At 36.2% G+C, this 25,416-nt stretch overlaps 1 gene segment (V, D, J or C); it reads left to right on the top strand.

The window, feature by feature from the left end:
• Nucleotides 1-1,098: 1,098 nt before the first annotated feature.
• On the top strand, nucleotides 1,099-1,599 carry LOC121677049. The segment is given in 2 exon segments: nucleotides 1,099-1,181; nucleotides 1,268-1,599. Coding segments are annotated over 2 exon segments (375 nt in total).
• The last annotated feature ends 23,817 nt before the right edge of the window (nucleotides 1,600-25,416 follow it).

The following is a 25,416-nucleotide window of genomic DNA, read 5'->3' as shown; positions in this document are numbered from 1 at the left end:
ATAAATATAATTCTTTTAAAAAATAACATTATATAAAATGACTCCCTATAACACTCTATTACATGTAAAGATCAGTGGCTTGCTCACCCATGAGCCTCAGCTTCCTACTGCAGGAGATTGGGACAAATACACAGACCTAGGGCCTGACAATATTCTGAGAGTGAGAGACCTTGGGACATTCAGTACTATACAAGATGTCTTCATCAAATCCATGGTGTGCAGAATTCTCAGCTGCTTCTCTCAGAATGTGCTTACTATTCCACAATCTGGATGGATTAAGAATTAGGTGTGGTCCCTATACGACAACAATATGTCAATGGTCAAATTTTATAGGAAAGATGGAAACTTGTAGGAGACTTTTCTTTCCCCAGTCTGACTGTAAACAATAACATAAACTGAGAATTAGTAAAAATTTTAACTGTTCAGCCAATATCATTGGATTGCTACTCGCTTTTATTTATATTAACACATTTCTCTGATTCTATACGTTGCCACATATCTCCTGTCTTTATCTCTCCTCCATCCTGTACTTCTCCCTGTGCATCTCCTGGAGACTTTTTGTGACTCTGCCCCTCATCTTCTCAGAATTCTCCTAGTCTTATTCTCCTGCACCATCTTTCCTACCCAGGTGTATACCAGTCAGATTTTTAGTAACCAGTGAGAATAATGCATATTTAATGTGTGCAAAGATTGTTACACATCAGAATCCCATCTCACGTTTGAGAAAAGAGAATAACATTAGTAACAGTGTGGGTATACTAATCAAAAATCAAGAACTAAAGAAATGTAGTGTGAACAGAAGGTTGGCATTTTGTGACCTTAAAGTACAGGAACAGAAGAATTTGGTGGGAAGGGTGGGCTTGGAAGTGGATGCGGGTTCATGCCAAGATGTGTGTATGCATGAGTGTAGTAGCCATGCTATCTTATTCCAGACTCTATCAGTAGGAAGTCAGAGACACTGTTGACTATATTGTAGTAACCAAGTAGGGTAGTATCCACCAATTTATAAAGTCTAGCCTGACTTCCCTCATGCAAATATATCTTCTAGCCTTATGTTAAATCCCCTCCTGTAGCATGGGAGCTCACATCTCTCTCACAGGAGGCCGACCTCTGAAGAAAAGGAGGTTTATTCTAGAAGATGAAACTGTTTGATCTTCTTTACCTGGTGACAGCCCTTCCTGGTGAGTGTTCCCACTTCATATATGTGTTCATGTGGGGTTCTGACAACATGTGATTGACAGAATTTATTTATTTATTTTTTCTGAAGGAATTCTGTCCCAGATTCAGCTTCAGGAGTCAGGACCTGGCCTGGTGAAGCCGTCACAATCACTGTCCCTCACCTGCTCTGTCACCGGTTACTCCATTACCAATGGTTACTACTGGAGTTGGATCAGGCAGTCCCCAGAGAAGAAGCTGGAGTATATTGGGAACATAAATAGTGGTGGTGGTACTAATTACAACCCGTCATTTAAGAGCCGCATCTCCATCACTAGAGACACATCCAAGAACCAGTTCTTCTTGCAGCTGAACTCTCTGACGACTGAGGACACAGCCACATATTTCTGTGCAAGAGACACAGTAAGGGAACTTCAGCATTAGCCCAGACACAAACCTCCCTGTAGAGGACCTCTGGACCAGCAGGGGGAGCTCAGCCCTAACTGATCTCAGGAACTTTAAAACTTCAGGCAGAGAAAGAAAAACAGTTTTTTCCCCTCTGGCTTTCCTTCTAACTGCCTAAGAACAGAGAAGATAGAGGTTCATTCTTCTCTCTGATCTTGAAATATTTTTTTTTGTTTTTGTGAAGCCACATTTATTTGTTTCTAAAAGTGTCACTGAAGACAGGTACAAGGCAGTATTTCATGTCATTTTGAATGTGAATGAATTCTTTACCAACCGCGCCTTCTCTCTGGTTGTAGGAATATGTTTTAATGATAGTAGCTTTTTGGAACTCGGCAGATTTCACATGACAGTCATTTTCCTGTAACTATTGTGATTCTACTTTTTATTGCTTACACACTCCTCTCTGTATGTTGGAGCACATCCCAGTCTGTTCACACAAACCAGTTGCTGAGATGGCTATAGAATGATACATATTGTATTTTGGGGCTCCACATATCACTTCTGCTGTATTACCAACTGTGTAATGAACAGCAGGGTATGCATTGATGTCAAGTGTGTAGGAGGGTATATATATATATATACATACATGTATACGTATATATATTATAATAACTATAATATATATATTATATATAATATATATAATAACTCTGTTGTCAATGTTTACTGTCTTACAAAGACAAAATATTTTGTGCAAGAAAATATATCAATTGGTAGTAGAATTTAAAACATCATATCAAATAAATATTTATGTTCACACTGATTATTAATATATTTAAATGTGACAGAGGAGGATTTAATCTGATATAAAAGAGAAAGAAAAGTTTGTGTTTAGATAATCTAGGACCTTCACCTTGAAAGATTGTTCATTTATTTGTGATTTCGTTCCAACAGTATTAGAGGAATGTAATTCTAACCCAAATATAGACCCTGAAACACAGTACCTTAAAGCAAAATCAACAGTGTAAATGGAATCTTATCATACCCCCACTTAAATGAACAACTACTACATTCAGTTAACAAGACTTATTTTAAATTCTGCCATTTTTGTCCAACTCTTTCTGAATATTAGAAAAATATGAACAAACCAAGAGTGATAAATATTGTCTGAAATTACTAGCAGCCAAACTATCATAATTTTATCAACAAGGTGGGACAGCATGCATAGCTGTTGCAGTCCCTCAGAACCGGCTCTGAACATCTGCCTTTCCATTGAAAATATCTGTCACCATCATGGAATATCACAGCCTAAAGATCATTCAGAAAGAATTAGCAACTCAAATATAAGATTTCTATGAATGAAAAACTGGATGGACATCCAGCCAGGCCAACCACGAACTACAGACTATCCTCAGTTTCAAGGATGGCCATGTGTAAAAAGTAGTGGGATTCCAAGCTGAGATGGAATGTAAGAGCAGGGATTCTTTCCTCAGCAGTCCTGGGTTGTGCTCATTTCCCACATTTCTGAAGCTGGATACTGTCTTTCACCAGTTTCAGATAGACATCAAGAAGAACAGTGAAAAATGAGTTTTATATTGTGGAGGTAATTTAGATGGAGTTTTTTTTTCTTTGATTTTAAGTAGCAAGTTTTGTTTGTAAAGATTGTATAAATGGATAATTTCCTCCAATACAAATACACACTTTGAAACACATATGGGAACATAAGTATCCTTACATAATCTGAATCTTATGCTCCTTTATGCCAATATTTTGCCATGGTTTTTTTAATCAAATCAGTAATAGTATGAGAAGTGTGAGAACCTACAACATGGAGCTTCTTATAATGAAAAGAAACAAGAAAGGATAAACTTTTTACTTTCTTTCTTCCTGAATATCACTTGTTGTATAAAATCAAGAGAGTCATGAAGGGCCCTAAAGTTTCTGTCTATAATCAGAACTTTGCCTGTTGAAGTATTATTACCAGAAACTTTATTCCAAGCTTTTAATATCAGATTGGGTACTTTGGCCATTAACTATATGAGGATTGGCAAACTATTGGGCAACTGTTTAGAAATCCCCTTACCCTACAATTTAATAATAAGTAATTCCTAGAGGAATCCTTCCATTTGGTTATATGCTGCATTGAATAGGGAATTGTTGATACTGTACTGAAGTCACAGATTAAACTGAAGAGTGGTGAGATTTTTTGTAGAATTTGCCACTCAAAACATATCCTATCATACATGCTTGACCTACATCTACTATTCATGTAGTGAAAATACTGCGTCCCCATTCTCTGTAACACTTTTTTTTAATTGTTACATATGGTGAATGCAGGATTTTCAAGTGCAGGATTTAACTGAACTTCTTTCTTAAATTGATTTTTATTGAGCTCTACATTTTCCCTCCTTCTCTTCCTATCTCTCCCCTCCCCTTCAACTTTTTCCCAAAAGTCTCTATGATTTCAACTTAGTCAGGAGATCTTGACTTTTTCTATTTCCTATGAAGAATAGATCTATGTATGTCACTCTTAGTGTGTTCATGTTTGTCTAAGTTATCTGGGATTATAATTTGTAGGCTGGTTTTCTTTGCTTTATGTTTAAAAAACACTTATGAGTAAGTACATTTGATAATTGTCTTTCTGGGTCTGAGTTATTTCACTCAAAATGATGCTTTCTAGCTCCATCCATTTGCCTGCAAAATTCAAGGTGTCATCATTTTTCTCTGCTGTGTAGTACTCCATTGAGCTAATGTACTACATTTTCCTTATACATTCTTTGGTTGAGGGGCATTTAGGTTTTTCCAGGTTCTGGCTATGACAAGCAGTGCTGCTATGAACATAGCTGAGTACATGTCCTTGTGGCACGATTGAGCATCCTTTGGATATATACCCAAAAGTGGTATTATTGGGTCTTGAGGAAGGTTGTTTCCTAATTTTCTGAGAAATCTCCACCCTAACATCCAAAGAGGCTATAACAGCTTGCATTCCCACCATCAAAGGAGAAGTGTTCTTTTACCCCACAACATCTCCAGCATAAGTTGTCATCAGAGTTTTTGATCTTGGCCATTCTTGTAGGTGTAAAGTGGAATCTCAGAGTTGTTTTGATTTGCATTTCTCTGATGACTAAGGATGTTGAACATTTCTTTAAGCATCTTTCAGCCATTTTAGATTACCCTTTGTGAGTTCTCTATTTAGATCTGTACTCATGTATTATTTTACTGTACTATTTGTTCTTTTGATGACCAATTTTTTGATTTCTTTGTATATTTTGAAGATCAGCCCTGTGTCTGATGTTGGGTTGTTGAAGATCTTTTCCCATTCTGTAGGCTGTTGTTCTGTCTTGTTGACCATGTCCTTTGCTTTACAGAAACTTTTCAGTTTCAATAGGTCCCAGATATTAATTGTTTCTCTCAGTTTTGTGCTGTGGGGGTTATATTTAGGAAGTGGTCTCCTGTGTCAATGTATTCAAGTGTACGTCCCACTTTCTCTTCTATGAGGTTCAGTGTGGCTGGCTTTATTTTGCGGTCTTTCATCCATCTGAACTCGAACTTTGTGTTGGTGATAGATATGGATCTATTTTCATTCTTCTACATGTTAATATCCAGTTATGCCAGCACCATTTGTTAAATATGCTATGTTTTTTCCATTTGATTTTTTTTTACTTTTTTGTCAAAAATCAGGTGTTCAAAGGTATGTGAATTAATATTCAGTTCCATTGGTCCTCCTTTCTGTTCTCATGCCAATACCAGGCTTTTTTCAGTACTGTAGCTCTGTAATAGAGTTTGAAGTCAGGGAATGCAATACTTCAAAAATTTCTTTAATAGAAAAATTATTTCTTCCTGAGGAACTTTTTAAAAATTTCAGTAACTATGGATCACTTAATTTATTACTATTTGGCAGGAAATCGTGCAGAGATAATATAAGAAATTCAATAGAAAAAAACATTTCTGATAGTCCTTCCTTTTCTTTTGAGACTGTTTAGAAGACCTATGTTGTAGGATGATGCTTTTTCATTTCTAATCTGCACAAACTCCAGAAATAACCACACAGAAAGTGTAATATTTAAATCACTGCTTAGCCAATCATTTAAGTGTATTGCTAGCTAGCTCTTACATCTAGAATTAACCCATTTCCATTATTTTATATTTTACTATGGAGTTTGTAGCCTACCAGCAAGGTGCTACCTGACAGCTCGTGTCTTTCCTTTCTGACAGCTACATGGTGTCTTGTGATTCTGCCTTCTTTCTCTCAGCATTCAGTTTAGTTTTCCCCTGCTTACCTGTATTCTTCTCTGCACAGGCCTAAGACAGTTTCTTTATTAAACAATGGTATTCACAGCATACAGACTATAATACCATATCGCCTCTCCTTTTCTTTTTAAATAGAATGGAAAGTTTTAACTTTAACATAATAAAATTACATATAACAAAACAGTTATCAAGCAAGAATTACAGTTATAATACTTATATATATTATCTTTTTATATTTTATAATTTAAGAAAACTATAATTATAATTATCTATTCTTCAACTCCATCAAAGACTGCAGAAGGATCTAATATTACCTAAGTAAACAGGAAATGCATTGTGAGCAACTTCCAAAACTAGAATTGACAGAGACTCACTGACTAGATAGTTACCCAAAGTTGTTCTATACTGTTTGGGCATCCATTTTCAGCCTACAGGCTCATAGTATTTAGCAGACTTTTCCATGAAGTGTCACATTTCAAAGACAGTTCTGCCTATATTGGCAGTTTGTTACTCACTTTTTTATATGTCCTGCAGCATGTCTGGCAGTCTCTTTTTTGAGGCAGCAATGCCAAAAGACTGCCTCACCTTTCTTTTAAAACTTCAGCAGTCATTTTTCTGTGGGGCCTTTATGTCCATTTTTTTTTCAGCATAGCATCAAGCAGCCCAGGAAAGAGCAGTGAGTTAAACAAATGGCTAGCAAACTGCATAAGGAGCCTCTACAGTGCACATCTTCCTCTTGAAGTTATTGGTGGCTCCAGCATCAGATGTGTCATACTGTCATAAAAAGTCCTAAGTTCTAAAAATATTATAATGCCATATTCTGAAGGACTCTGAAAGGTTTGAAGAATACCCGTCTAATTGAAATATGTCTCTATATATCTAGAAAACCTAACTAACATGACTACAAGATTGAGTATTAAGATGGTTATCTATTAACCTATATTTCTTAATTATGTTTTAAATTTATAAATTAGCTGGACAAACACAATACCTTAATCAAGACCAAAAATACATATGCACAGCATAACAAAATTCACCTTAAATTTGTATCAATAAACTAAGATCCATACCAATGCAAATCTCTATAGCATATCCTCCTTTAAATGAAAACAAACATTTATAAACAATATTAGGAAATCTGGGCATAGTTCTCTCTAAACTACTTCCTGCTTTTTTGGGGTGAAGTACTTTTATGGGTGTTCATGGTGAACTTTTGGGGGTTACATCAATTCATATTTATCTGGAATTAATCCACATGTCCTCATCCTCTGTGGAAACAAAAGAAAAACACTTTTCCAAAGCAACATATACTCAGACTTAAACTTTGATATCAAGATAACTTCAAAGTTTATATGTTTGCTTAGCTTGGTAGTTTCCAACTGTCTCTCTGCATTCAAAATATTCAAAAAGGCACAATTGTATACATAATCCAGACTCTCTGTGTATATTCCATGTTTATGAGGCTTATTTTTTTTTACTCCTTTAATCTATGGCTGACTGTACTCTGTCTCTTTAAAGATTTAACCTTTTTAGAAAACATTTACTTTCTTTGTTTAATTGTTTTATTTTTTATTAAACATTTCTGCCTTTTCCCTGCCTCCTATTTACCTCTCCCCTCCTCCCTTCCCTCCTCCTCCCTCTCCTGTCCAAAGACCAGTAAGGGTTCCCTGCCCTGTGAAAAGTCCAAGTTCCTCCCACCTCTATCCAGGTCTAGGAAGTTGATCATTCAAACAGGCTAGCCCCGCCCCTTCCAAAGCCAGTATGTGTAGTAGGATCAAAATCCAGAGCTATTGTCCTAGGCTTCTCAGCAGCCCTCATTGTCCACTGTGTTCAGGAAGTCCAGTTTTATCCCGTGCTTTTTCAGTCCCAGTCCAGGTGGCCTTGGTGAGCTTCGATTAGGTAGGAGCACACCTTGTAGTCCTGACTTCCTTGCTCAAGAACTCCGTCCTTCTACTCCTCATATGTACCTTGGGAGCTCAGTCCGGTGCACTGATGTGTGGCTCTGTCTCTATTTCCATCCATCACCAAATGAAAGTTCTATGGTGATATGCAAGATATTCATCAGTATGACTATAGTTACTTTCCTTATAATTGTATATATTCTTTTTCTTCTCTCAAGCCTATGTGTATTTAATCAGCACTGTGACCCATTTAGAGATCTTTTTTGAATCTTAATCTGTCTTTATTATGTATTTTTTAACCATTTTCTGTCCAGAAACGCTTTTTTTCCCAGTTGATTTATTTTTTATTAAAAATTGCCATCTCTTCCCCTCCTCCTCCCCCTTCCCTCCCCTCCCCTCCACCCACACCCCCACTCCCTCCCTCTTGAGGCCAAACAGCCATCAGGGTTCTCTACACTATGTTGAGTCCAAGGTCCTCCCAACTCCCCCCAGGTCCAGGAAGGTGAGCAACCGAACTGACAAGGCTCACACAGAGCCCGTCCATGTCGTAGAGACCAAGCCCATCGCCATTGTCCTTGGCTCCTCGGTCAGCCTCCACCATCAGCCACCCTCAGAGAGTCCGATTTGGTCGCATGTTCCATCAGTCCCACTCCAAGTGGACTTGGTGGTCTCCCATTAGTTCTGTCCTGCCGTCTCAGTGGGTGAACGCATCCCTCATGGTTCTGACTTTCTCATGATCTCTCTCCATCCGCTCCTCATTAGAACTTTGGGAGCTCAGTCCGGTGCTCCAATGCAGGGCTCTGTCTCTATCTCCATCCATCGCCAGGTGAAGGTTAAGGCTCACAGTGAGCCCGTCCATGATGTAGAGTTCACATTCATTGCCGTTGTCCTTGGTTTCTCAGTCCTCCTCCACCGTCAGCCACATTCAGAGAGCCCGGTTTGGTCCCCTGTTCCATCAGTTCCATTCCAACTGGACTTGGTGGTCTCCCGTTAGATCTGTCCCACCGTCTCAATGGGTAAATGCACTCCTCACGGTCCTGACTTCCTTGCTCATGATCTCCCTCCTTTTGCTCCTCATCGGGACCTTGGGAGCTCAGTCCGGTGCTCCTATGTGGGGCTCTGTCATTTCCTCCATCCAATGCCAGGTGAAGGTTCTATGGTGATATGCAAGATATTCATGAGTATGGCAATAGGATCTGGCCATTTCTGGCACCCTCTCCTCAGCCGCCCAAGGACCTAGCTGGGGGCGTCTTCCTGGACACCTGGGAACCCCTCTAGAGTCAAGCCTCTGCCAACCCTAGAATGGCTCCCTTAAGTAAGATATATAATTCCTTGTTCCCATATCCACCCTTCCTATATCCCAACCATCCTATTCCCCCAAGCTCTTCCCATCCTCCACTTCACACTTTTCTCGCCCCCTCCCCCCTCCCCCCATCCCACCTCACCCCTATGTTCCCATTTTTTGTCCGGCAATCTTGTCTACTTCCAGTATCCAGGAGGATAACTATATGTTTTTCTTTGGGTTCACCTTCTTATATAGCTTCTCTAGGATTTTTACGAATTATAGGCTCGATGTCCTTTATTTATGGCTAGAACCCAATTATGAGTGAGTACATCCCATGTTCATCTTTTTGGGCCTGGGTTACCTCACTCAGGATGGTGTTTTCTATTTCCCTCCATTTGCATGCAAAATTCAAGATGTCATTGGAGGAGACCCAAGACAATAAACTCTGTAGGATCAGGCCCAAGAAAGAAACCTCTGTTGAAGCCGGCCCAGATGACCTCTAGAATTGCAGACCATCCTAAGGTAATGCTGAGTGACCTTTGGGAGTGCCAATCAACTTCTGCGATGATTGGAACTGTGGTCCTGACTGAATTGCAAGGAGTATCAGTCTGAGCCTTGGAACCAATGTCACCTGGAAAATTGATTACCATCCCATGTATATTAGATCTATGTATGTCTCTCTTATGGTACTCATTGTTGTCTAGGTTCTCTGAAAATGGGATTTATAGGCTGCTTTGCTTTATGTCTAAAAGCCACCTTTGAGTAAATATGATATTTGTCTTTCTGGGTCTGGGTTACCTCATTCAATATGATGTTTTCTAGATCCATCCATTTGCCTTCAAATTACAAGATGTCCTTTTTTCTGCTATATAGTTCTCCATTGTGTAAAGATATTACATTTTCCTTATCCATTCCTTGATCAAGCGGCATTGAGGTTGATTCCATGTTCTGGATATGGCAAACAATGTTGCTGTGAACATAGTAGAACACATGAACTTGTGGTACAAATTGAGCATTCTTTGCATATAAAAACAAAAGTGGTATTCCTGGGTCTTGAGGAAGGTTGTTTCCCAATTTTCTCAGACAATGCCATATTGATATTTAATGGGGCTGTGTAGGTTTGCACTGCCTCCAGTAATGCAGGAATGTTCCCTTTACCCAACATCCTCTCCAGCATAAGTTGTTATCAGTGTTTTTGATCTTGGTCAATCTTTCAGGTATAATAAGAAAGACTCAAAATTCTTTCGATTTGTATTTCTCTGGTGGCTAAGGATTTTGAGCATTTTCTTAAGTGTCTTTCAGACATTTTAGATTTCTCTGTTGAGTTGAGAGTTCTCTGTGTAGGTCTGTACCTCAATTTTATTGGATTATTTGTTCTTTTGATGACCAATTTCTTGATTTCTTTGTAGATTTTGAAGATCAGCCCTGTGTCTGATATGAGGTTGTTGAAGACATTTACCCATTCTGTATGCTGCTATTTTATCTTGTTGACTATGTTCTTTGCTTTACAGAAGCTTCTCAGTTTCAGGAGCCCCCATTAATTAATTGTTGCTATCAGTGTCTGTGCTACTAGGGTTACATTTAGGAAGTGCTCTCCTGCACCATAGATGAGAATGAAATCATAGAAACATCACCATTCACAATAGCCATAAATAGCATAACATATTTTGATCAACTCTAAACATACAAGTGGAAGCCCTGTATGACAAGACTATAAGTCTTTGAAGAAAATAATTGAAAGAAGACACCAGAAATTGGAAAGATCTCCAGTGCTTTTGGTTAGGTAGAATTAACATAGTAAAAGTGGCAACCTTACCAAAAGCAATTTAAAATTTCAATGCAATGTCCAATGAAATTCTTGCAAACTTCTTCACAGTCCTTGAAGGAACAGTACTCAACTTCATATGTAAAAGCAAAAAACCCAGACTAGCAAAATTAATCCTGTAAAACAAAGGAACATCTGAAGGTATCACAATCCCTGACTTCAAGCTCAACTACAGAGCTACAGTACTACAAACATCCGGATTGTGTCATTAAAAGAGACAGGAGGACCAATGGAAACAAATCAAAGTCCTAGATATTAATCCATATGAACACATATAAACACCTGATTTTTGATAAAGAAGCAAAAATATCAAATGGAAAAAAGAAAGCATATTCAATAAAAGTGCTGGCATAACTGAATATTACCATGTAGAAAAATTTAAATAGATCCATATCTATCATTATGCACAAAACTCAAGACCAAATGGATCAAAAATCTAACATAAACCATCTGCACATTACCTCATAAAAGAGAAAGTGGGAAGCCCATGTATCTTATTGGATCACCAGGGCTTAAAATTAGAGTTCAACAGCAGCACAAATTTTAGAAAGCCCACAAACACATAGAAACTTCAGAATTATCACCCAAATCACCAACGGGTCAAGAAACAAATAAAGAAAGAAATTAAAGACATCATAAAATTCAATGAAACTAACCACACAACATACCCAAATTTATGGGACACAGTTAACGTAGTGTTTAGAGGAAATTTAATAGCACCAAAATTTATAAAAGTGCTGGAAACATCCTACATTAGTGAGCTAACAGAACATCTGAGAACTATAGAATAAAAAGAAGTAAACACTTCCATGATGATTGGATAACAGGAAATAATCAAATTTAGAGTTGAAATCAACAAAATATAAATAAAGAAAACAATGAGAAGAATCAATGAGACAAAGAGTTTGTTCTTCAAAATAAAACCTCCAAAATAGACATTTATATAAATGAGCCAAAAAGCAGAGAGAGAATATTCATATTAACAAATCAGAAATGAGAAGTGGGATATAACAACAGACATAGAGGAAATCCAGAGAATCATCAGGTCATATTTCAAATACCTGTAGTCAACAAAAATGAAAACCTTAAATGGACTTTTTCCTTGATAAATGTCACTTATCAAAATTAAATCAAGGCCATATAAGCAAATTAAATATACTTATAAGTGCTAAAGCAATATAAACAGTCATCAAATGTCTCCCAAGCAAAAAAGTATAAGAACAGATGGTTTCAGAGCAGAATTCTACATGATTTTCAAAGAAGAACTAATGCCAGTACTCCTCAAATTGTTCCACATAGTAGACTCAGAAGAAACATTGCTAAACTCTTTTTATGAGCTAAAATTATCTTGATACCCAAACCACATAAAGATATTACTAAGAAAGAGAATTACAGACTAATCTCACTTATAAACATAGATGCAAAAATACTCAATGAAATACTAGTAAACATAATTCAAGAACATATAAAAAATCATCCACCATGACAACATAGTCTTCATCGCAGAGATTAGGGATGGTTCAACATAATATATAATATAATATATAATATAATATTATATATTATATTATTATATATTATATATCATAATATATAATAATATAATATAATCTACCATATACACAAACTGAAATACAAAATCACATGATCATCTCATTAGAAGCTGTAAATGCTTTCAATAAAATACAACATCTCTTCTTGATAAAGGTTTTGGAGAAAGCAACAATACAAGGAACATAACTAAACATAATAAAGGCAACATAGAGCACGCCAATAGCCAACATAAAATAGAGGTAAATTGAAAGTGAACCCCCTGAAGTAAGGAACAAGACAAGTTTGTCTTCTCTCTCCATATCTATTAATTATAGTATTTGAGGTTCTAACTAGAGAAATAAGACAACCAAAGGAGATCAAGGGGATACAGATCAGAAAAGAAGAAATCAAATTCTCAGTATTTGCTGATGATATTATAATTCACATAAGTGACTCCAAAACTTCTACCAAGGAATTTCTACAGCTCATAAACACAACTTCAGTAATGTAGCAGGATACAAAATTAACTAAAACATTATTAGCCCTCATTTAAACAGATGATAAATGGGCTGAGAAGCAAGTCAGAGAAACATCACTCTTCACAACAGCCACAATTAATATAAAATATATTGGATTAATCTAACCAAACAAGTAGAAGACTTGTATAACAAGTATTTTAAATGTTTAAAGTAAGAAATTGGAGAAGACACCAGAAAATGAAAAGATCTCCCATGTATTTGGCTAGGTAGAATTAGCACAGTAAAAATATCAATCTTACCAAAAGCAATGTACAGATTCAGTGCAATGCCCATCAAACTCCCAGCAAAATACTTAACAGACCACAAAAGAACAATAAACAACTTTATGTTGAAAAGCAAGAAGCCCAGAAAAGACAAAACAATTCTGAAAAAAAAAAAAAGAATTCTGGTGGCATCTCATTCTCTGACTTAAAATTCTACCATAGAACTACAGTACTGAAAACAACATGGTATTGGCATACGAACACAGAGGACCAATGGAACTCAATAGAAGACCAAGATATTAATTCATGCATCTTTGAACACCTGATTTTTGACAAAATACAAAAGCATCAAATGGAAAAAGAAAGCATATTTAACAAATGGTGCTGGCATAACTGGATATCAACTACTTAGAGAGGGTAAGACGTATTGCTTTGGAGAAGATCAAGGCTCTTCATACTATATCTAAACTGAGTAAGATATCCTTCTAAAAGGAATAGGTTCCTAAAAAGACACTATAAGAAGTAGGGATAAATTCTGGTTCCACTTCCAGTGGCCCCACAGTCTGCACCAGCCATGCAACTGTGTCTCACATCCAAATGGTTCAGTTTGGTACTATGCTGGTTCCTTTACTGTCTGACTAGTGTTGGTGAGCATCCATTAGCTCAGGTAAACTGTTGCAATGGATGTCCCCATTGTGGTTTTGACCTCTTTGTTCATGCTCCCACTCTTCAATTGGACTTTGGGAGCTCAGCCAGCACTATGCTAAACTTCTCTGACTTTGTTTCCATCAGTTGCTGGATTAAGTTTTTATGCTTATATTTATGATATTCATCACCTGACTATAGGCCAAGACTACTTTAGGCATCCTTCCTCTATTGCTTAGTGTTTTAACTGGGGTCATCATTGTGGATTCCTTGGAATTTCTGTAGTGCCAGGTTTCTTGCCAGCCTGACAATGGCATTCTCAATTAAAATATCCCTTTTCTTGCTCTCCATCTCTCTCCTTCCTCCATCTCAACTATCCCTTTCCTTCAAGTTCTCTTCACCCCTCCCCTTCTCCCTACTCTTCCCTTTTGACCTTCCTATACTCCCACTATATGTTCCCATTTTTTCAGGAGATTTTGTTTATTCCCCATTTCCAGGTGGATCTATATCTGTTTTTTCTTAGGGTTAACCTTGTTACCTAGATTCTCTAGGGTAACAGATTATAGGCTTGTCATCCTTTGCTTTACAGCTAGTGTACATTTATGAGTGAGTATATACCATGTTCACCTTTCTGGATCTGGGTAACCTCACTCAATTTTTTTTCTAGTTCCATCAATTTGCATGCAAATTTCAAGATGTCATTGTATTTTACCATTGAGTAGTACTCTATTGTGTAAATGTACCACATTTTCTTTATCTATTCTTCAGTTGAGGGGCATCCAGGTTGTTTCCATGTTCTTGTTATTTCAAATAATGCTGCTTTGAACATAGCGGGCATCATATTCTTTAATTTGCCTCCTGGTGTCTAGGTTCAATGGTATCTTTAGGGGATCCTAAAAAGAAAATCTTCTATTAATTATCAAGCACTGAAGAAGTGGCTGTACAATATTTTGTCTAGTTTGTGTAATGGCAAGTGCAGTGTTCGTCTCAAGTCCTGGCTATAGTAGTCTGTTAGGCTGAATCATCACATCTAGCCCCTTCAAAATTGTTCAGAGCAAGTTTGTAGTTCAAAAGCGATCTTTAGGTGGTGTTTTTCAGCTTGTTGGTGTTACTGTAGTCCTGGAGGAAATCACAGTTGTGGGACCCTATCCTCCTTTTGTATATTCAAAGGTCACTGTTAGACCTGCTTATGGTTCATGGCTGAAAAGCAATAGAGACTCAATCCCAAATCATGTACAAGAAGCTTAATGAGGCCTTTTTCTAAAATTAGTTATTACTCTATAGGACTATTAATATCATGTTAAAATGCTTCATATGTTTCAATTACAAAAAGCATACCTTAAGAAAATCTGTAAAGAATAAATATAAAGCAAAGTATTATGAGCTTATTGACAACATAATAGTGCATAAGTGGAAGTCAACCTGTGGAAGAATGAAAAAAGATGCATATGTATTACCATTCACAAAACTGAAGTCCAAATGGATTAAAGACCTCAGTATAAATCTGACTACACTGAACCTGATAGAAGAGAAAGTGGCATGTAGTCTGGAACACATGGCACAGGAGATAGCTTCCTACATATAACCCAGTAGCACAGACAATAAAAGCAACACTGAATAAATTGGAACTCCTGAAACTGAGAAGCTTCTGTAATGCAAAGGACACTGTCATTAAAACAGAAAGGCAGCCTACTGAATGGGAGAAGATATCTTAACTAAGGGAGCCATTTTAGGGTTGACAAGAGTCTTGGCTCTAGAGGGGTTCCCAGGTGTCCAAAGGGATTTTTTTCCAGCTAGGTCCTTGGGCAGCAGAGGAGAAAGTGCCTGAACTGGCCTTCTACCATAGACACAGTGATGAATATCTTGCATAACACCATAGAACCTTCATCTGGAAAGGGATGGAGATAGAGACAGAGACCCACATTGGAGCACTGGACTGATCTCCCAAAGCCCAGATTAAGAGCAGAAGGAGGGAGAACATGAGCAAGGAAGTTAGGACCGCGAGGGGTGCATCCACCCACGGAGACTGTGGGATTGATCTAATTGGGAGCTCACCAAGGCCAGCTGGACTGGGACTGAAAGAGCATGTGATCAGATGGGACTCCCTGAATGTGGCTGACAATAAGGGCTGACTGAAAAGCCAATGATTATGGCACTGTATTTTGATTCTACTGCATGTACTGGCTTTTTGGGAGCCTAGTCTGTTTGGATGCACACCTTCCTAGATCTGGATGGATGGGGGGGCTTGGTCTTCCCACAAGGCAGGGCACCCTGACTTCTCTTATGTCTTTAGAGCGAGGAGGAGGGGGAGGGGAAGAGTGGGAGGTAAATGGGAAGATGGGAGGAGATGGAAATTTTAAATTAATAAATAAGTAAGGAAATAAATAAATAAATGGAAAATAAACAAAAAACCACACAATTTGTTGAGTATTGCCTCTGTTTCTTCCAACAGTTCAATATTTCAGGTTTAATAATTATTTCTCTTATACATTTTCTCTGAGTCTAATTTCTTTTATTCTCTATCTGTACTGTTTTTAAAGTATCATTTTTGGAAATGATATCTTTTTATAATGTGTAATTTTGATGTCTCTGTCAAGTATCATGTGATTATAGTTAACAGAATTCATATATGTATTTTCCAGTTTGCTTGTTTTTTTATCTACATCAATTTTTGTGCCAGTACCAGTTTACTTTTATTACCATAGCAAATTATGATGTGAAAAATGATACTGTAATCCCTCCAACATTCTGTTTACTCAAGATTGCTTATGCTATCTTGGTTCAATTGTGATTCCAAACTAAACTTTAGACAATATCTGTTTTTCTATTATATAGAGAATATAATGATGATTTAGAATGGGATTGCATTTAATCTCTGAATTTCTTTGACAGAATGGCCATCTTTATACTATTAGTTAGTTCTACCAAACTATTAATATGGAAGATCATTCCATCTTCTAAGTTGTCCTACACTTTTCCAGAGCTTAGTGTTTTTATCATGACCTCTTTGTTAGGACTAGTAGGATTAGTCATAGGTTTTCTTAAGTTTTGGAAGAATATTGTTAATGAGACTATTCTATTATCCTTCTTCAATAGGCTTATTATTAGCATACAGAAAGACAACTAATTTTTTAAGTTCAGTTTATTTCATGTTATTTTGCTTAATGTGTTTATTATTTCTAAAATTTTCTTGCAAAAATGTATTTCTAGGCATAATGCTTTTTATTCTAAAAATAGTATCAATTTGAATTTTTTTCTAGAGTATCCTTTTAATTTGTCAACTATTTTCCTGTATATAGGATTACAAACATTATCTTGACATATATTTCATGTAATTTATAGGCCTGTCTGATTTCTGACATTTTAAATGTAGATTTTATTAATATATATATATATATATGTATATATATATATGTATATATATGTATATATATATATACATATATATATATAAAATGTGTGTGTGTGTGTACGTGTGTGTATTTCTGTATTTGTATTTACACTTCACATATGTGTCTGGTGTATGCATTTGACAGAAGTGGGCCTCTGACCATTAGGACTATAATTCCTTCTGGATGTGGCTGTCATCTGTGTTCTGGAAACAGAATCATTATCCTCCCCAACAGCAGAAAATATTTGTACAGAGTCATTTTCACATATCTCGTTTATTGGAAGTTATTGAATTTAGAAATTGGAATTACTTCTAGTTTTTCTGTTTATAATAATGTGACATGGATTTTTGTTATAAGTTGACTTTATTAAGTATGTATGTTGAACCATCCCTGCATCTCTGGGATACAACCGAACTGATCACAGCATAAGGACATCTACTCACCTATGTTAATAGCAGCATTCTGTAATAGACAGAATATGGAAACAACTAGATTCCCCTCAACCAAAGAATGTGTAAAGAAAATGGACATTTATACAAGGAAGAACTGCTCAGCAGTAAAAATACACATGAAATTCTGAAAATTATAGGCAAATGGATAGAACTATAAAAACCCAACCTAAGTGAGATAAACAAGACCTTGAAAAACAGAGTATGTGTTCATTCTTAAATGAATATTACAATAAAGTTTAATACATAAAATATTGATTTTGAATAGGGCTACTTTTTCATCCTCTTTGGTTAAATTTTCCATTGATGTTGGATGACTGGCTCTGTCTACAGTGTATAATCTGTGATCAAATGTTCACTTGATACCCTATGTTACTCATGGATTGAATTAGTATATCATTCTACCTTATAGCAATCTGTCCTGTCCCAGGATGTTTCAATATATCCATGGTGTCACTCACATGTCCTCTCTGGTACACAGAACTTCTGCTAGCCTCATTATTCCTTACATGAATTATTTACTTCCATTTCCCATGATGTGCTGTAATACTTTAAGAAAGGGTGGTATATGTTATTGATAAGAGAATACCTGGAGTTTGCTTAACATGGAGCATGTTTAATAAATGCCATTGTTTGTATATTTTCCACAGTAAAAGCTACTCTAAATTTGGATTTGAGAAAATCATTAAAAGAGCAGACCAATACTGCTATGAGCTCTGGGTTATAGTTATTAGGACCTCTCTTGGCTTATCCAAATTCCTTAGTGTTGATTTTCAGTACTGATAGAATAGGATTCTTTAGCCAAGTATGCCATCCTCTGAAGATTCTCCCTTACCTCTTTCTTGATAAATCAATATCACACTAAATTCTTGGAACATTGCTTTTATGCTTGAAAGAATTGCAGAAAGATGGTATTTTTCTTTTTTCTAGAATATGAGATAGTATCACAGGAACATACATTTAGGTAATAAGTGCCATGACTTTCATAATCATGTAATTATGATAAAGGAATTTACTGATGTTGAGGTGCACTGAAGTCCATTAAACTGTCCTCTACATTACACCTATATATTCCTCCTCCATGTGTTGAAGAGATGATAATATCCATATTTGTTAAGCTACATGTGCACAATGCTCAGATACTCTTACATGATGTGAGGGCCATATTTGTAATCTAGCTCTTTTCAGGTCAAATGCCTGCACAGGAGTCCAATAAAGTGGTGATCCAAAAAACAGGACTTGAATGCAATTCTTTGGATTCATATTGACATACTATCTGAGATCATAGACTTTGTTCATGACCCTTCAGAGAAACTGGCAAATAATTAAGGGAATTTCTAATAAAATTAATATAGAATTGCTTTATGACATATAAATATCATTTCTTGTGGGTCTACCCAAAGAAGTTAAATTATCATATGGAAGTATCTTTCCTCCACTTACTATCATATTGTGCATATTTTATTGAATAAAACTTAGTATTTTGAACTATTCTAGCTCTATTTCTAATAAGATTTCCACGTGGCCTTAGGAAAGTCACAGCACAAATGATTTCATGACCAACAGGATTGATAAGAGTGGGCAGGTAATATAGTTCAGTAACACAGTTCTAACTTAGTAGATTTTAGGCCCTGGCATCAATGCAGAATAACAAAGCAAAAGAAAATTGAGGTTGGGAAAACAGCTCAGTTGGTAATATAGTTCTATGAGCAAGACACTCTAAATTTGGATCCCGAATATCCAAATATAAAGCTAGGAATAGCAGTAGATATCTAAAGTTCCAACACTGTGGACAAATATATGTATCATAGGAGCATTTTGACATGCCAGTAATGCCCAATTGATGAAATTCATATTGATTTATAAACTCTAATTTAAAGAAGGGTTATTTTTTTAAAAGAAGGGTTATTATTGGAGATTAAAAACACCAAACAAACAATCTACCTCTAGCCTCTATATATGTGTTTACACACAAGAACAATCACTTGTATACACAATTGTACATACCCACAACCATTGAAAACACTAAATACATACACACACACACATATACAAAGAATGAAAGGGAATATTAAGTGGATTTATAGAAAGAGGTTCAATACCCAAAACAAAGAATTAACATTTGATCCATCAATTCTCCTCATTTTGGTAAGCCATAAAATACAAAAATTTGGAAATGCTATAAGAAATTTTACACAAATTGTCATATCCTTATAATCTATGATATTGTACTCTAGAAACAATCATCTGTTGAATACTGAAGATATGTGCTATTTTAAAATGCCATGATGTGCTTTCAGCAATTATCATGCATGCATTGATTTAAATTCAACAATTTGGATGAATCTGGAGATTAAATGTGAAAAGTGAATTTCCATTTTCATGAGAATGAAGGACACATAAGTTCATAGAGGTAGGTAAGGAAAAGAGAAGGAGAACCTGGAAACATTAGGTGTGAATGAGAAATGCATGGCTTTCTTTGGTTCTAGAATAATGTTAAAAAGAAGAGAGACCAGCATTGTAAATTTTTATCATTGTCAAGATTCTGCTCAGTTAACTGGTTACTCATGTGATTCCACACAAAACTGCAGCATGATGAAAAGTTAGAATTAAATGATAAACAATGATTTTAATTGAAATGAATATATTTGTACACTCCCATGAGGAAATATTCATGTAGTTCTGAATTAGGCAACAGTGAGATAATTAGAAGCAAGGGGATATCAGAATAAAAAATCCTGTCTCTTGTTCTATGTGAGATATGAAGAGACACACCTAGCACAAAGATTCTAAGCTATGTCACTGATTGTGAAACATCTATGTCCATTCAGTCCATAAATCAATTAATATCACAAAGTATTTAAATCATCTGTCACAAGAGAGATCAATATCTGGTAGGGGCTACATCTAAATGCTTTTGGTAGACCAACTGTAACACTTGTCAGAAGTCACCCATGCTTATACCATCCACATGCCAGTACCAGAAGAAAACATGACTTCAAAGCCTAATCTTAAATTATCAAAATATTATGTAATTCTGACATCACATATTCTCCAAGTACAAGTCATTGAGTGCCTTTTAGACAGAACTTCATTCCTGACAAAATGTATAAGGAATGATCATGATGCTCTGACCTTCATGGTGGGAACATCATATTGCAGAGAGACGGAGTATAATATAAGGCTATGCCAAATTTCCATGGTTTCAAGTGTGCTTTTTGAGTCAAGTACATAGAAGCCCAAAAAGAACGTCCAGTAAGCCCAGGCTTCCTCTCCCTGCCCAATGTGCTGAATAAACTGCAGTACATTGAAACAGGCATTTATTGACTTCCTTTGACAGATAGCATTTGTGCTACAAGAACATTGATGGTGCAAAGTCCAGTCTGTGTGCACAGCACTATTTTACTCATTTTTATAATCTGTCACTGCCCCACTGTTTTTGTTTTGTACCCTGTGGTAATTGTCTGTCCTTAGTCCTCATTGTTAGCACAGATTTGCATACACATCCAAGATAAATAAAATAATTTTAAGCAACCTTAAGTCAGATGTAAGAAATCTCTCATATTTGTCCTCCAAATCTGTTTTTCATAACTCTGTTTCTGAGGATTCTAGAAGCTGTGTTTGCATCTCTCAATGTATTGCTGTTCTTTTAATTTCATTAAAAGCATCAAAAGGAAGTAGGTAGAATCAGATTCCTGTAATGATGCTGAGTCTTGCTATGTCTGATAATAAAATAACAGAAATCAGATTTATATAAGCAAAGGTTTTTATGAGATTTCAAATATCCAAAATGGATGGTATGTGCTGAAATTTCTTCATATTTGAACACAGATTTACTGTCAGTTCCTATACTAGTAAAAATAAATCCAGATATTTTTGCTTTAGTGTGACATTTTTAATTTAATTTGATTTATTATTAATAAATTATTTGTTTTCAAACTTTATTCTTCTAATTCTATTATTTTATTTGTGAGGGTGTGTAAACATGATTATAGATACCCAAGGAGGTCAAAGGTTTTGCTTCCCATTGGAGGCAGAATTATAAATGGTTGTATATACATGAGGTTGGTGATAGAAATCAAACCCTGGTCTTTGGGATTTCCAGACATGTGTATAACCACTGATCCAACTTACCAGATATATAACTACTCTTTATTATAAACTATCCTTCTACAGTTCATTATAACATATATTTAAATTATATTAATGTAAGTACATAATTTTTTCCAAACCTCACCATTAACCCCTTGCTCTTTTACAAATTTATAACTTTTATTTCCTGATTTATATAAAGGGAGAACACATATTTTATCATTTTAAGTTAAATGTATTTTATTTCTCTCTGTTTCATCAAGAATGCTAGACACTGACATGGGAATGCAAATGATCCTAAGAGTTCAAGAATACACTTATTTAAGAGCAGTATTCAAGGAAGAAATGATGAAGAGATCCCAGTGTGCAGAAGTACTAACCACTGGAAAGAAAAATGTCACTGGTTCTTAGTACATAATATGACACACATGAGGAATGGAAGTCATTGATTACATTTGCCCTGTTAAGTAGGATAAAACAGTGGGACTATGAAATGCATAAGAGAGGACAGCATTGTGCAGACCCAGCTGTGGGTTTGAGGTAAAAAACAAGCAGCATGAAGCCATGGAAAACAGCCAAGGAAAGGGACTGATTGATCCACCTGAAGTCATCATGGATCTTTGTATATTAGATTGTATATCCAGGTTTATTCACTACCTGATCATATGCAAATCTGCCATATGCAAAGTTTTCAGAGTAGAAATCTGAGGCTCATCTCCCTCAACGAGCAGGAGAGTGCCTAATTAGAATGAAGAAACTAGGGTGTCTGGTCTCATTCCACATGGAGTAGTTGTAGAGGGTCCTTTTCCTGTTGATTATAGACCAAAATAGGACACCAGAGGCCAGAGCTTCAGAGTAAAATGAGGCTGTTCTCTGACTCCTCATTTTCCATGTTCTCTATAGTTTTCAAAGCAGATTTCCACAATTATCGATAAGAGATAATAATTTACCAATGCTATGCCATTATATAATATATTAGACAAAACTATGTTATAAATGCAACTGTCCTAAAAATGAAGTTCTTACATTGCTAACAAATAGTTAAAGCTTTATGACATATAAGTTAGTGTATATAATGGTGAAAATGTTACATTCTTTTCTCATGTTAAAACCAGAAAATTTTCAAAACTGAATCTATGAAACTTACAGAACATAAATAAATTATTTGGAACATGAAATATTTGCTTCTTTATTATAGTTGTATCAGGTTTTCTCCATTAGAGTGGTCATTTGGAATTTAAACTCTGGAGCTTTAGTTTGAATATAATAAATTTTCTATCAAAAATACTTTTTATTCACTCTCCTAAAACCAAACATCAAAAAATTGTAGAATAATAACCATATAAATGATTAGCTTTATCTTCTCTCCTAATCCATGTTCATTAGCTGCATTAAGTCCTTCCTTATTCCTGACTATTTAGCTTTTCTTGTTCTCTTCTATAATAGATTGCACCACAGATACATTTATTTTGTGCACAAAAGTGTGTGTGTGTGTGTGTGTGTGTGTGTGTGTGGCTGTGTCTAGATTCTTTGTATGAGATGTAAATGGATTATCATTGGTGTTTATGGGACCTCAGTTACTCTTTTAGATCTTTTGCTTGTTTGTTACTTTTTAATGTTTTTAAACAAATCCCAGTTTCTTCTCCATACTCACTTCCCAATTCCCAATATTTTACACTTTATACGCATCCATTTCTTACAAATGTTGTAATTTCATTATTCATCAGAGATGAACAATATTTTCCTATTATATGTGACTCATACACATTATTTTCTGGTTTGTTTATGAATATCTTAGTTTTAATATTTTGCTAAAGTAAATCAGAAACAAACATGGGGGTATAAATATTAATATATAAGGTATGAGGTATTCTGGGTATTTTTTCCAAAGGAGAGACATGAGGATCATATGTTAATTTTAGTTTAAGTTTTATGAGAAATCTCCAATCACATTTCTTGGTTGAAATAATTTTTGCCACCACCAACTGTGAATGAGGACTGCTTTTTCTCAGGATCCCTCAAATTTGTGAGACCTTTTGATAACAGCCAATTCTACTAGAGAAAATTCATATATCAAAGCAGTTTTAATTTGAATAAGCATGATGTCTATGAATATTGAACACTTTTTTTCCCAGTTTATTTATTTTTTATTAAAAATTGCCATCTCCTCCCCTCCTCCTCCCCCTTCCCTCCCCTCCCCTCCACCCACACCCCCACTCCCTCCCTCTTGAGGCCAAACAGCCATCAGGGTTCTCTACACTATGTTGAGTCCAAGGTCCTCCCAACTCCCCCCAGGTCCAGGAAGGTGAGCAACCGAACTGACAAGGCTCACACAGAGCCCGTCCATGTCGTAGAGACCAAGCCCATCGCCATTGTCCTTGGCTCCTTGGTCAGCCTCCACCATCAGCCACCCTCAGAGTGTCCGATTTGGTCGCATGTTCCATCAGTCCCATTCCAAGTGGACTTGGTGGTCTCCCATTAGTTCTGTCCTGCCGTCTCAGTGGGTGAACGCGTCCCTCCTGGTTCTGACTTTCTTTCTCATGATCTCTCTCCATCCGCTCCTCATCAGAACTTTGGGAGCTCAGTCCGGTGCTCCAATGCAGGGCTCTGTCTCTATCTCCATCTATCAACAGGTGAAGGTTATGTTAAAAATATTTATTGACCATCTCTATTTCTTTTTTATGTCATTTATCTGTGTGCTAATTGGCACTTATATTTCTCTGACATTTAATTTATGCAATGTCATGTAAATCTGGATTTTAGCCCTTGTATTATGTGCAGCTGATAAAACCATGCTCCTATCCTGCATTCCATCTGATTCACTAGTTGTTCATTTCGATTGATATTTTTAGCAAAAAAAATCCTTGTTTTCCTGGTGTTCTCTCTCTTTTGAGACATGGTTTCTCAGTGTAACCTTGGCTGTCCTGGAATATTCCTGCAACATGCTCTATACATCAGGCTCTATAGATCTAGATATCACAGAGACCTGCCTACTTCTGGCTCCCAAGTACTTGGATTAAAGGCAGGCACAACTACTGCACAGATTCCCTGGTGTTCTCTTACTCCTCTTTACATTCTTGCATTCTGTCTTTCACCTGTTCTACAGAGTTCCATTTAGGATTGACTATTCCATTGTGTATCACACTCTGCATATTCTCTGGCAATGGATTTCTGTATTTATAGTTATCTTATGAAGGAGGAAATATATCTGATAATGGCTAAGCTAACCCACTGCTCTATGAATATTGTAGAATGTCATTAGGAATAATTTTTTGCTATGATACTTAAAAATAATACTAATATTTGACTTTGCCATAGGACCCTAATCTATCTCATCTCATATTCTTGGCCATAAGAGCAGTGTCATAGATGCTTTTTTATCTTATAGGGTGATCCCTAAAGGCAATCAGACATTGGTTGGTTAGTCCCTGAAGTTTTGTGCCAGTATTATGCTAAGACCTACTTCATGCAGGTATATGGAACGGTAATAGCTGGAGTGGAATTTATCTTTCTACTCTGGTAGCGTGCATAACACCTTCTAGTTCCTATGACTACTAATCAGTAGGGCTGAAGACTCTAGGTAGGCAACAGCTCAAGTTATCCATTTTTTTGAATTTATTTATTTAATAAAAATTCTACCTCCTCACATTTCCCGCCCACTCCCCCCACTCCTCATCCACCTCCCTCTCCAGTCCTAAGAGAACTCAGGGTGCCCTGAACTGTAGGAAGTCCAAATCCCTA

The sequence above is a fragment of the Arvicola amphibius genome, unplaced genomic scaffold (assembly GCF_903992535.2).
Source record: "Arvicola amphibius unplaced genomic scaffold, mArvAmp1.2, whole genome shotgun sequence".
In the NCBI taxonomy this organism is placed as follows: domain Eukaryota; kingdom Metazoa; phylum Chordata; class Mammalia; order Rodentia; family Cricetidae; genus Arvicola; species Arvicola amphibius.
This window is presented reverse-complemented; position numbering and strand designations above follow the sequence as displayed.